Source organism: Amblyomma americanum, chromosome 7, assembly GCF_052857255.1.
Source record: "Amblyomma americanum isolate KBUSLIRL-KWMA chromosome 7, ASM5285725v1, whole genome shotgun sequence".
Classification (NCBI taxonomy): domain Eukaryota; kingdom Metazoa; phylum Arthropoda; class Arachnida; order Ixodida; family Ixodidae; genus Amblyomma; species Amblyomma americanum.
Window position 1 is genome coordinate 178,453,781 of NC_135503.1, and position 13,939 is coordinate 178,467,719.

A 13,939-nucleotide genomic window follows, 5' to 3' on the forward strand; every position below is an offset into this window, starting at 1 on the left:
CACCGGCAGATTAGGCCAGGAGTACCCGTCCGCGCGGGACATCACGCGCCAATTGAGACGCGTGAATGCGCGCATATCGAGTTTATTTCAAGTGTAGCACGGCACTGCCATGCCGTAACGCGCTCCCTAGGGCCATGCATCGGCAGATTACACCAGGCGTACCAGTCCGCGCGAGACATCTCACGTCAACTGAGATGCGTGAATGCGCGCACATCGAATTTATTTCAAGTATGGCACGGCACTGCAATGCCGTAGCACGCTCGCTAGGGCCACGCATCGGCAGATTAGGCCAGGCGTAGATGTCCGCGCGAGACATCTCACGCCAACTTAAATGCGTGAATGCGCGCACATCGAGTTTATTTGAAGTGTTGCACGGCACTGCTACGCCGTAACATGCTCTCTAGGGCTATGTATCGGCAGATTACGCCAGGCGTACCCGTCCGCGAAAGACATCAGACTACAACTGAGTTGCGTGAATGTGCGCATATCGAGTTCATTTCAAGTATGGCACGGCACTGCCATGGCGCAACACGCTCGCTAGGGCCATGCATCGGGAGATTTATGGATACTGGGAGAGCGAATATATATAAAAAAAAACTCCACAGTGTTTACACACCTGTTCTGGCTCAATATGATATCCGTAACACCAAACGAAGGACTAAAATAGTCCGAAAAATTATGCAAACCAAGATCTGGATTACCAGGTAATAGATGTTAAATAACTCTGCTTTTATTTTAGATTTCTGCATACCCAGAAAAAGGTTCAAACGTGAACAGCGGCCAATATTGTTTTCCGTTGAGATTGTTAAGTTACAATGATAAATTTAAATTTAGGTTTCAATTGTTGACTTCATTTTACGTGTTTTTGCGATATTTGAGCCAATGTTCAATGTGATAAAAAAAAACTTTCCATAGTGCTTAAGTGCAGCCATGATGTATAGGATGTATGCTTGTAATATCTGTAGCGATGCTTCTCTTTTTTGTACCAGCTCTCTGGTTTACTGCTGTTGGTTGCTCCTTTTGTTAGGGGGCAGAGACCTTGTCACGCAACCATACTTTTAGATTCTGCCACCCGCAGGATGATGTGATTTTCCTGCAAATAAAAACTGACTGACTGACTGATTACGCCAGGCGTACCCGTCCGCGCGAGACGCCATAGTACAGCTGAGTTGCCTGAATGCGTGCATATCTAGTTTATTTCAAGCGTAGCAAGGCACTGTGATGCCGCAACACGCTCGTTAGGGCCAGGCGTCGGCAAATTACGCCAGGCGTACCCGTCCGCGCGAGACAATCCACGCCATCTAAGATGCGTGAATAATTGGTTTATAATTGGTTTTGCGCGCATATCGAAATTATTTCAAGTATAACACGGCATTATCACGCTGTAACACGCTCACTAGGGCCATGCATCGGCAGATTACGCCAGGCGTACTCGTCCGCGCGAGGCATCACACTACAACTGAGTTGCGTGAATGCGCCCATATCGAGTTTATTTCAAGTATAGCACGGCACTATTACGCCGTAACATGCTTGCTAGGGCAATGCATCGGCAGATTACGCCAGGCGTACCCGTCCGCACGAGACATCTCACGCCAACTGTGTTGCCTGAATGCGCGCATATTGAGTTATTTCAAGTGTAGGATGGCACTGCCATGGCGCAACACGCTCTTTAGGGCCATGCATCGGAAGATTACGCCAGGCTTACCCGTCCGCAAGAGACATCTCACGCCAACTGTGTTGCCTGAATGCGCGCATATCGAGTTATTTCAAGTGTAGCACGCCACTGCCATGGCGCAAAACGATCGCTAGGGCCATGCATCGGGAGATTTATGGATACTGGGACTGCGAATATGTATATAAAAAAAACAGTGTTTACACACCTGTTCTGGATCAATGTGATATCCGTAACCCCGAACGCAGGAGTAAAAAGGTCAGAACAAATTATGGAAAGCAAGATCTGGAATTCCAGGTAATAGACATGTTAAATAACTCTGCTTTTATTTTAGATTTCTGCCTACCCAGAAAAAGGTTCAAACGTGAACGGCGGCCAATTTTGTTTTCTGTTGAGATTGTTAAGTAATAATGATAAATGTAAATTTAGTTTTCAAATGTAGACTTCGTTTTACGTGTTTTTGCGATATTTGAGCGAATTTTCAATGTTATTAAACTTTCCATAGTGCTTAATTGCAGCCATGATGTATAGGATGTATGCTTGTAATATCTATAACAATGCTTCTCTTTTTTGTACCAGCTCTCTGCTTTACTGCTGTTGGTTGCTCCTTTTGTTACGGGGGAGAGATCTTGTCAGGCAACCATGCATGTAGTTTCTGCCACCCGCAGGATGATGTGATTTTCCTGCAAATAAAAACTGACTGACTGACTGATTATGCCTGGCGTACCCGTCCACGCGAGAGATCATAGTACAGCTGAGTTGCCTGAATGCGCGCATATCTAGTTTATTTCAAGTGTAGCATGTCTCTGCGATGCCGTAACACGCTCGTTAGGGCCAGGCGTTGGCAGATTACGCCAGGCGTACCCGTCCGGGCGAGACAATTCACGCCAACTGAGATGCGTGAATGCGAGTAAATCGAATTTATTTCAAGTATAACACGGCACTGCCACGGCGCAACAGGCTCGCTAGGGCCATGCATCGGCATGTTCCCATACAAAAATGTCCTATGGCCGGCTATAGAATTTTGGCCCAAATAGCTATAGACATTTCCTATTTCTGTCTATAGCTGTCTATACAGGCTGATATATTTTTCTATAGAGAGCTTAAAACAATTGTATGGTTCCAAACCTATAGCTTTAGTGGCATAGATTTTTCAATTGCTGGCAATAAGCACCCCTATGGGTGCTTATAGGCGTTCATAAAAGGCCATAGACGGACATAGCTTTTTCCATAGACGCTCATAGGAGTTTTTTGTATGGGTTACTCCAGGCGTACCCGTACGCGCGAGACATCTTACTACAACTGAGTTGCCTGAATGTGCGCATATCGAGTTTATTTCAAATGTAGCACGGCACTGCCATTCCTTAACACGCTGGCTAGGGCGATGCGCTGGGAGATTACGCCACGCGTACCCGTACGCGCGAGACATCTCACTACAACTGAATTGCCTGAATGTGCGCACATCGAGTTTATTTCAAGTGTAGCACGGCACTGCCAGGCCGTAAAACGGTCGCTAGGGCCATGCATCGGCAGATTACGCCAGGCGTACCTGTTACATCGTTACGACACACGTGGCGTGTCTTACTGTATACGACAGAACGCCGTTCGAAGGTTGCAACATGAATCTTTATTGCTTCTGGCTCGGAGCGTATATATACGAAACAGAGAGGGGGAAAGGGAGAACAAGGGAAGGATATCAAACGATAAACGCACGTGCCGTCAACGCTTGCAAGGCATTCTGATTGCGGCTGACGTCACTTTACAACATCTCTTCTTCCTTAATAGTGAAGCCGCTCTACTGGTTTTCTTTGACGTGTAGAGCGCCGCAAGGCTTGGGGTGATCTGACGGGTTCAGCGTTGCTCCCTGCGAGTTCCGGCTGAAGTTCATGCTCAGGTTCTGTTATGCCCCCTTGTTCGGCTGGCGTTCTCGGCAACAGTGGGTAGTCGCTATGAGTACCTGTTCTCGAGTCTCGTTTTGCCGCTTCTTGGTCTTTACCAAACGGTGGCGTCGCATCTTCCCGGTCCCGCACCTGGTCAACATGTCGTCTTACTGATCCGGCTGGTGTTCGAATGCTCACCATCCGAGAGCCTGTTGTAGACTCTACAATTCCTGGAGTCCATTTCTCACCCCTACCGAAGTTTCGGGCGTACACGGTAGCTTCAGGCAATGACAGTGGCCACTCGTCTGCTTCGTTCGCTGGCCCTGCGTGTACAGGAGGGAAACATGTATCTAAACGGGATCGAATTTTATATCCGAAGTGCAGCTCTGACGGCGATTTTCCAGAGCGGTTAGGTGTCCTTCTGTAATTGAAAAGGAGCTTGTTTATATTATCTTCCAGCCGCCCCTCAGCAATCTTCTTGAGGCCGTTCTTAATTGTCCTGACAGCCCTTTCTGCTAGGCCGTTCGATTGAGGGTGATATACAGCTGTGCGCAGATGCGTTATGTTGTTCCTCTTGACAAAAGTGGCGAACTCGTCAGCGGTAAACTGCGTTCCATTATCGGATACGATAGTTGTGGCACGCCAAATCTGCAGAAGATACCGCGCAGGCAGTTGATTGTGCATGAAGCGTTTGCTTGTCGGAGTGGCACAGCTTCAATCCACTTACTGTATGCGTCCACGACCACGAGTATCATGTTCCCTGCAATAGGTCGCGCAAAATCGATATGTACCCTTGCCCATTTTTCAACAGTAGCGGGCCAGCCTTTTGGCGTTGCTGTAGCTGGCATGGGCAGGTTTTGGACACAACTCTGACATAACGCTGTCACTGACTCTATTTCGCGATCTAACCCTGGCCACCAGAATGACGATCTAGCAACCGCCTTCATAGCGGACGATCCCTGGTGCGTCTCATGCAAAAGGTATAAGATGCGACGTCGCGCCTCCATCGGAAGGACTACTCGCCGGCCCCAGTATAACAACCCGTGGGCCAAAGAAAGCTCCAATTTCTTGTCAAAAAAAGGTGCGACACTCGTGTTCAAGCCTTTCGCGCAGGGCGGCCAACCGTTCTTGGTGGATCGCATAACTTGACTCAGAGCAGGGTCGCCCGCAGTCAACTGCCTTAGCTCCTCAACTGACACAGTTCCCTCATCGAACTCACTCAAGGCCAGCAGATAGTCTTGTGGGTCCGCTTCTGGTGGCTTCGGCTCAGACGTCCGTTGTGGCAGTCTACTAAGGGCGTCAGCGTTGAGGAGTTGTTTACCAGGAGAGTATTGAAGCTGATAGCGGAATCCGCCTAAGTACAGCGCCCAGCGCTGTATTCTGGCGGCTGCCAATGCTGGAGTTGGTCGATCCGCCTTCAGCAGGCCCACGAGCGGCTGGTGGTCGGTGACCAATACAAATTCTCGGCCTACGAGATAATCACGGAATTTGGACACTCCAACCACTTGAGCTAGGGCTTCCCTCTCAAGTTGGGAATAATTTTTCTCAGCCCTTGTTAGCGTCCTAGAACGGAACCCGACAGGTTTGTTTACCTTTCCGAATGTATGGAAAAGCACGGCACCTATTCTGTCCTGTGAAGCGTCACACTCTAGCTTGAGGGGTCTCTCGGGATCATAGCGAGCCAGCACAGCCGCTTCCCGAAGGCATTTTTTTTTGCTGCACGAAAAGCTGCTTCTTGCGCATGTCCCCAGAACCAACGTGTGCTGTTCTCTAATAACTTGTACAGCGGTGCAAGTACGGAAGACATGTTGCGCACGAACTTCGAATAAAATGTAATCATGCCCTGAAACGACCTCAACTGCTGAACATTTTGTGGGTTGGGGGCTTGCGCGATTGCTTCAACATGCTTCTCTATCGGATGCAGACCTTCACGTTCAATTTTATGACCCAGATACGTCACTGCCTCTTGGCGAGAGCTGCATTTCTCAAGTCTGAGCTTCACTCCATGCTCACGAAAACGCTGCAGTACTTGTCGTAATCTGTCGGTGCTACCATGTTTTTCTGATACCAAAACGTCGTCAAGGTAAGCCTGGACACCTGTCAGGCCCTGCAGAACTGTTTCTATTTTCCGCTGGAAGATGGCAGGCGCGGAAGCTATGCCGAACGGCAGTCGGTTGTAGCAAAACAACCCACGGTGTGTATTGATTACGCACATCTTCCTTGATTCCTCATCGATGGGGACTTGGTTATACGCGTCTCTTAAATGCAGCGTGCTGAAGCAGTCCCCACCGTTCAGGCACGTGAAGATGTCATCAATAGCTGGAATCGGGTACTGCTCCAGTTCACAGACGGGATTCAAGGTCACCTTAAAATCAACGCAGATTCTAACCTCGCCGTTCTTCTTCATTACAGGCACAATGGGAGTAGCCCATTCGGAGATACAGGTGACAGTACTCCAAGCGTTACGAGCCTATCAATCTCATTCGAAACTTTGTCGCGTAAAGCAAATGGAAGGGAACGGGCCTTACAAAATTTCGGCATGGCGCCTTCCTTGAGCTTCAGATGAACAGGGTGTCCGTCAATTAGGCCCAGCTCGGGGCTGAAGACGTCTTTGAACTCTGACAGGACGGCATGCAAGGCGGGGGTATGGCTGCTTCCTGGACCAGAGTTTTGTTGCACTGATACGTTCAACACCGAGGTTCCTGCGTCATTGAACTTGGAAATCAACTCCCGTCCACAAAGGCTCGGACCTGAACAGTTCAGGACCATCAAGGAACTCTTGACCTCCTTGTTGTAGGACACTGACATACTCAGTTTCCCTAATACTGGAAGTTGTCCAAGATAACAGGACAGTGTAATGAATTCCGGTTCTAATTGCGGCCAATGGTCACGGTTTTTCTCAAAAATCTCTTTGGACACAACACAGACGGGTGAGCCGGCGTCCACAATCATAGGTACGTCAATGCCACACTATGTGAAAGTACGAAGAATAGGTGGTGGTAGCCGACCATTGAAGGGTGCGGTTAGTGTCCAAATGTGCGCATCGTCTCCATTTTCCTCAGTAACATCCGCTGTTACTGCAAACGCTTCTCCTTGCCTGCATTCTGAACGTGCCTTTGGGCGTCCTTTCCGCACGTCGCTTTGGCACATCTTCGCCAGATGGCCGTATACACCACAGCGGTAACACCTCGCTTTCGCCCAACCGCAGGCGTTTCTGTTGTGTTTCTTACTTCCGCAACGCCCACATACTGACATCAGTTCATCAGCTTGTCGTGCATTGACCTTGAGTACGGGTTCAATGTCAGAAGACATCTTCTTTGTATCGTTTTCCGCTGGTTCTGCTGATATGGCAATTGTTTCAGCCTCCTTCAACGTCAAATCTGTTTTTGCTAATAGCTGCTTCTGAATAGCGCTTGACCTCACGCCACAGACGATTCTGTCGCGAAGCATCCGGTCTAGCATGTCACCGAAATTACAGCCATCCGCAATCCGGCGAACTTCAACGATGAACTGTTGAAAGGGCTCACCTTCCAACTGGCAGCGATTGAAGAACCGATAGCTCTCCGTTATTTCATGACGCTTGGGGTCGAAGTAGGCATCCAAAACTTTGACTGCTTTCTCGTACGTCAGCGAGTTTGGCTTCCTCGGTGCAACCTGCCCTGAGAGCACTTGCACGGTGCGCGTACACAATGCTGCTACCAGCAACGCCCTCTTCTTTCCCGAGTCGCTGACGCCAGTTGCCTCAAAATAAGCTTCTACCTGCGTGATGTAGGCCTTCCAGTAGTGGGACTGGTCATCGTATTCCGGTAGTTGATGATGAGCCATGGTCGGTATTTCCGCGGCCGCTGTTTCCTGCTTAACTGCCTGGCTTACATCATTTTTCACCTCAAGGGATCTTTCTGGCCTCGTCGCCACTGTTACATCGTTACGACACACGTGGCGTGTCTTACTGTATACGACAGTACGCCGTTCGAAGGTTGCAGTATGAATCTTTATTGCTTCCGGCTCGGAGCGTATATATACGAAAGAGAGAGGCGGAAAGGGGAAAGGGAGAACAAGGGAAGGATATCAAACGATAAACGCACGTTCCGTCAGCGCTTGCAAGGCAGTCTGATTGCGGCTGACGTCACTTTACAACAGTACCCATCCGCGCGAGACATCTTACGTCAACTGAGTTGCCTGAATGCGCGCATTTCGAGTTATTTCAAGTGTAGCACGGCACTGCCATGGCGCAAAACGCTCGCTAGGGCAATGCATCGGGAGATTTATGGATACTGGGACAGCGAATATATATATAAAAAAACTCCACAGTGTTTACACACGTGTTCTGGCTCAATATGATATCCGTAACCCCAAACGCAGAAGTAAAAAAGTCAAAACAAATTATGGAAACCAAGATCTGGAATACCAGTTAATAGACATGTTAAATAACTCTGCTTTCATTTTAGATTTCTGCCTACCCAGAAAAAGGTTCAAACGTGAACGGTGGCCAATTTTGTTTTCCGTTGAGATTGTTAAATAACAATGATAAATGTAAATTTAGTTTTCAATTGTGGACTTCGTTTTACGTGTTTTTGCGATATGTGAGCGAATCTTCAATGGGATTAAAAAAAACTGTCCATAGTTCTTAAGTGCATCCATGACGTATAGGATATATGCTTGTAATATCTGTAACGATGCTGCTCATTTTTGTACACACTCTCTGCTTTACTGCTGTTGGTTGCTCCTTTTGTTACGGGGGCAGTGACCTTGTCAGGCAACCATGCGTTTAGTTTCTGCCACCCGCACGATGATGTGATTTTCCGGAAAACAAAAAATGACTGACTGACTGGCTGATTACGCCAGGTGTACCCGTCCGCGCGAGACATTAGTACACCTGAGTGGCCTGAATGCGCGCATATCGAGTTTATTTCAAGTATATCACGGCCCTCTCACGCCGTAAAACGCTTGCTAGGGCCATGCATCGGCAGATCACGCCAAGCGTAGCCGTCCGCGCGAGACATCACGCTAGAACTGAGATGCCTGAATGTGCGCATATCGAGAATATTTGAAGTATAGCACGGCAATGCCAAGCCGTAACACGCTCTCTAGGGCCAGGCATCGGCGGTTTACGCCAGTCGTACCAGTACGCGCGAGACATCTCACGCCAACTGAGATGCGTGAATGCGGGCATATCGAGTTTATTTCATGTATAGCATGGCACTGCTATGCCGTTACACGCTAACTAGGGCCATGCATCGGCAGATTACGCCAGGCTTACCCGTCCGCGCGAGAGATCTGACGCCAATTGAGTTGCACGAATGAGCGCATATCGTGTTTATTTCAAGTGTTGCACGGCACTGCCATGTCGTAACACGCTCGCTAGGGCCAGGCATCGTCAAATTAGGCCAGGCTAAGCCGTCCGCATGAGACATCACGCTGCAACCGAGATGCCTGAATGCGCGTATATCGAGATTATTTGAAGTATAGCACGGCACTGCCATGCAGTAACACGCTCGCTAGGGCCATGCATCAGCAGAGTACGCCAGGCGTACCCGTCCGCGCGAGACAGCCCACGCCAACTGAGATGTGTGAATGCGTGCATATCGAGTTTATTTCAAGTATGGCACGGCACTGCAACGCCGTAACATGCTCGCTAGGGCCATGCATCGGCAGATTACGCCAGGCGTACTCGTCCGCGCGAGTCATCACACGCCAACTAAGATTCGTGAATGCGCGCATATCGAGGTTATTTCAAGTATGGCACGGCACAGCCATGCCGTAACACGCCCGCTAGGGCGATTCATCGGCAGATTAAGCCAGTCGTATTCGTCTGTGCTAGACATCAAACGATAACTGAGATGCGTGAATGCGCGCATATCGAGATTATTTCAAGTATGGCATGGCACTCATCATCATCATCATCATCATCATCAGCCTTACTACACCCACTGCAGGGCAAAGGCCTCTCCCATGTCTCTTCAATTAACCCTATCCTTTGCCAGCTGCATCCTCCCTTTGCCTGCAAACTTCTTAATCTCATCCGCCCACCTAATCTTCTGCCGCCCCCTGCTACGCTTTCTTTCTCTTGGAATTCACTCCGTTACCCTTAAGGACCAGCGGTTATCTTGCCTTCGCATTACATGCCCTGCCCAAACCCATTTCTTTCTCTTGATTTCGACTAGGATGTCATTAACCCGTGTTTGTTCCCTCACCCACTCTGCCCGCTTCCGATCTCTTAACGTTACACCTATGATTTTTCTTTCCATGGCTGGCTCTTAAGCTGAACTCTTTTCGTTAGCCTCCACGTTTCTGCCCCGTAGGTGAGTACCGGTAAGATTATGCTGTTGTACACTTTCCTCTTGAGGGAAATTGGTAAACTGCCACTCATGATCTGCGAGAATTTGCCATATGCGCTCCACCCCATTCTTACCCTTCTAGTTATCTCCCTCTCATGATCCGGATCAGCTGTCACTACCTGCCATAAGTAGACGCATTCCGTCACAATTTCTAGGCTCTCGCTGCCAATTGTGAACTGTTGTTTCCTTGCTAGGCTGTTGAACATTACCTTGGTTTTCTGCATGCTAATTTTTAGACCCATCGATCTGCTCTGCCTGTCTAACTCATTGGTCATGATTTGCAGTTCACCTCCTGAGTGACTCAGCAAGGCAATGTCATCAGCAAATCGCAGATTATTTAGGTATTCTTCATTTATTCTTATTCCCAACTGTTCCCAATTCAGGCCTCGAAATACCTCCTGTAAACATGCGGTGAACAGCATTGGCGAGATCGTGCCTCCTTGCCTGACGCCCTTCCTTATTGGAATTTTATTGCTGACTTTATGGAGGACTATAGTAGCTGTGGAGTTGCTATATATATCTTCCAGTATTTTGACATAATTCTCTTCTACCCCCTGATTACGCAATGCCTGTATGACTGCTGAGGTTTCCACTGAGTCGAATGCTTTCTCGTAATCAATGAAAGCTATATATAGAGGTTGGTTATATTCTGCGCATTTCTCTATCACCTGATTGATAGTGTGAATGTGATCTATTGTGGAATATCCTTTACGAAAGCCTGCCTGATCATTTGGTTGATTAAAGTCTAACGTTGCCCTGACTCTATTAGCGATTACCTTAGTAAATACTTTGTAGGCAGCGGGTAGTAAGCTGATCGGCCTGTAATTTTTCAAGTCCTTGGCGTCTCCCTTCTTATGAATTAAGATAATATTTACATTAGTCCAAGCTTCTGGTACAGTCGAGGTGATAAGGCATTGCGTATACAGGGTGGCTAGGTTTTCTAGCACGATGTCCCCTCCATCCTTCAACAGGTCTGCAGTTACCAGATCCTCCCCAGCTGCTTTTCCCCTTTTCATTGCTTCTAAGGCTTTCTTTACTTCATCTTTCGTTACTGGCGGGATGACGCATTTCTGTGCACTGCTGCCTTTCTCATTAACGCTCTGATTACATTGGCTACTGTACAGGTCTGTGTAGAACTCTTCGGCTACGTTAACTTTCTTATCCATATTGCTAATGACATTGCCCTGCTTGTCTCTTAATGCACACATCTGGTTTTTACCTGTGCCTGGTTTCCTCTTCACTGTTTTTTGGCTACCTCCGTTCTTTATAGCATGCTCGATTCTCTCCATATTAAACTTCCTTATGTCGGCTACCTTGCGCTCTTTTATTAACTTTGATAGCTCCGTTAGTTCTATTCTATCAGTAGGGTTAGATGCCCTCATGTTTTGGCGCTTCTTAATCAGATCTTTCGTCACCTGAGATAGCTTCCCGGTATCTTTTCGAACGGTCCTACCGCCTACTGCTACTGCGCACTCCGTAATTATTGATGTCAGATTATCGGGCATTGAATGAACATCAAGTTCATCTTCCTCAGTTAAAGCCGAATATCTGTTTTGCAGCGCTATCCTAAACTCCTGTGCTTTCCCTCTTACGGCTAACTCGTTAATGGTCTTCTTCACTAGCTTCTTCCGTTCCCTCTTCAAGTCTAAGCTAATTCTAGACCTTACCAATCTGTGGTCGCTACAACGCCTTTCCGAGGACGGCCACATCCTGAATGATGCCAGGTTTAGCGCATAGAATGAAGTCGATTTCATTTTTAATCATGCCGCTGGGGCTCTTCCAGCTCCACTTCCTGTTTTCTCGTTTGCGGAAGAAGGTATTCATTATCCGTAAATTATTTCTATCCGCGAATTCGACTAATAACTCTCCCCTGCTATTTCTAGAGCCTATCCCATAGTCACCTACAGCGTGGTCGTCAGCCTGCTTCTTGCCCACCTTCGCATTGAAGTCGCCCATAAGTACAGTGTACTGCGATTTTACTTTATTCATTGCCGATTCGACGTCCTCATAGAAACTTTCAACGGTCTGGTGATCATGGCTGGGTTTGGGTGCGTAGGCCTGCACCACTTTCAGGTTGTACCTCCTATTCAGCCTAATTAATATAGCTGCTACCCTCTCGTTAATACTGTAGAACGCCTCTACGTTGCCAGCTATACCCTTATTAATGAGGAATCCCACACCTAGTTCTCGTCTATCCTCTAACCCGCGATAGCACAGTATGTGTCCGTCCTTTAGTACTGTATACGCCTCACCTGTCCTCCTAACTTCGCTAAGCCCTATCACATCCCATTTAATTCCCGCTAGTTCCTCAAACAGCACTGCTAGGCTAGCCTCACTAGCTAAAGTTCTAGCGTTAAACGTTGCCAGGTTCAGATTCCAATGGCGGCCTGTTCGGAGCCAGAGATTCTTAGCACCCTCCGCGGCGTCACAGGTCTGACCGCCGGCACGGCACTGCCATGGCGCAATACGTACGCTGGGGCCATGCATCGGCAGATTGCGCCAGGCGTACCCATACGCGCGAGACATCTCACGCCAACTGAGATTCGTGAATGCTCCCATATCGAGTTTTTTTTCAAGCGTAGCACGGCACTGCCATGGCGCAACACGCTCGCTAGGGCCATGCATCGCCAGATTACGCCAGGCGTACCCGTACGCGCGAGACATCTCTCGCGAACTTAGAGGCATGAATGCGCGCATATCGAGTTTATTTCAAGTGTAGCACGGCACTATCACGCCGTAACATGCTTGCTAGGGCCATGCATCGGCAGATTACGCCAGGCGTACCCGTCCGCACGAGACATCTCACGCCAACTGAGTTGCCTTAATGGGCGCATATCGAGTTTATGTCAAATGTAGCACGGCACTGCCATGCCGCAACACGCTCGCTAGCGCCATGCATTGGAAGATTACGCCAGGCTTACCCGTCCGCAAGAGACATCTCACGCCAGCTATGTTGCCTGAATGCGCGCATATCGAGTTATTTCAAGTGTAGCACGGCACTACCATGGCGCAAAACGCTCGCTAGGGCCATGCATTGGGAGATTTATGGATACTGGGACAGCGAATATATATATATATATATATATGTATATATATATATTTAAAAACTCCACAGTGTTTACACACCTCTTCTGGAATTCCAGGTAATAGATGTGTAAGTAACTCTGCTTTTATTTTAGACTTCTGCCTACCCAGAAAGAGGTTCATACGTGAATGGCGGCCAATTTTGTTTTCTGTTGAGATTGTTAAGTAAAAATGATAAATGTAAATTTAGTTTTCAAATGACTTCGTTTTACATGTTTTTGCGATATTTGAGCGAATTTTCAATGATATTAAACTTTCCATAGTGCTTAAGTGCAGCCATGATGTATAGGATGTATGCTTGTAATATCTGTAACAATGCTTCTCTTTTTTGTACCAGCTGTCTGCTTTACTGCTGTTGGTTGCTCCTTTTGTTACGGGGGCAGAGACCTTGTCAGGCAACCATGCCTTTAGTTCCTGCTACCCGCAGGATGATGTGATCTTCCTCCAAATAAAAACTGACTGACTGACTGATTACGCCAGGCGTACCGGTCCACGAGAGACATCATAGTACAGCTGAGTTGCCTGAATGCGCGCATATCTAGTTTATTTCAAGTGTAGCATGTCTCTGCGATGCCGTAACACGCTCGTTAAGGCCAGGCGTCGGCAGATTACGCCAGGCGTACCCGTCCGGGCGAGACAATCCACGCCATCTGAGATGCGTGAATGCGAGCATATCGAATTTATTACAAGTATAACACGGCACTATCACGCCGTAACACGCTCGCTAGGGCCATGCATCGGCAGATTACGCCAGGCGTACTCGTCTGCGCGAGACAACCCACGCCATATGAGATGCGTGAATGCGCGCATATCGAGTTATTTCAAGTGTATCAGGGCACTGCAACGCCGTAACACGCTCTCTAGGGCCATGCATAGGCAGACTACGCCAAGAGTACCAGTCCGCGCGAGACATCACACGCCAACTGAGGTGCGTGGATGCGCGCACATCGAGTATATTTCAAGTT

General features: G+C 48.2%; 1 protein-coding gene across 1 annotated transcript; it reads right to left on the minus strand.

Moving 5' to 3' along the window:
* Window positions 1–3,425: 3,425 nt before the first annotated feature.
* On the minus strand, window positions 3,426–5,417 carry LOC144097596 (uncharacterized). The gene is made up of 2 exons (XM_077630263.1): window positions 4,454–5,417; window positions 3,426–3,857 (listed from the first exon to the last, which is right to left on the minus strand). The coding sequence occupies exons 1-2, from the start codon at window positions 4,692–4,694 to the stop codon at window positions 3,451–3,453; spliced, it is 648 nt and encodes a 215-aa protein (XP_077486389.1). The 5' UTR covers window positions 4,695–5,417; the 3' UTR covers window positions 3,426–3,450.
* Between the last annotated feature and the right edge of the window lie 8,522 nt (window positions 5,418–13,939).

Bases quoted from the DNA above. Each gene is read 5' to 3' on its own strand.
- LOC144097596 (XM_077630263.1), bottom strand. From the start codon at position 4,694: ATGCGATCCACCAAGAACGGTTGGCCGCCCTGCGCGAAAGGCTTGAAC. The intron at 3,858-4,453 runs GCGAAATAGAGT...CGAACGAAGCAG, and splicing joins CTGGTGGCCAGGGTTAGATC to ACGAGTGGCCACTGTCATTG.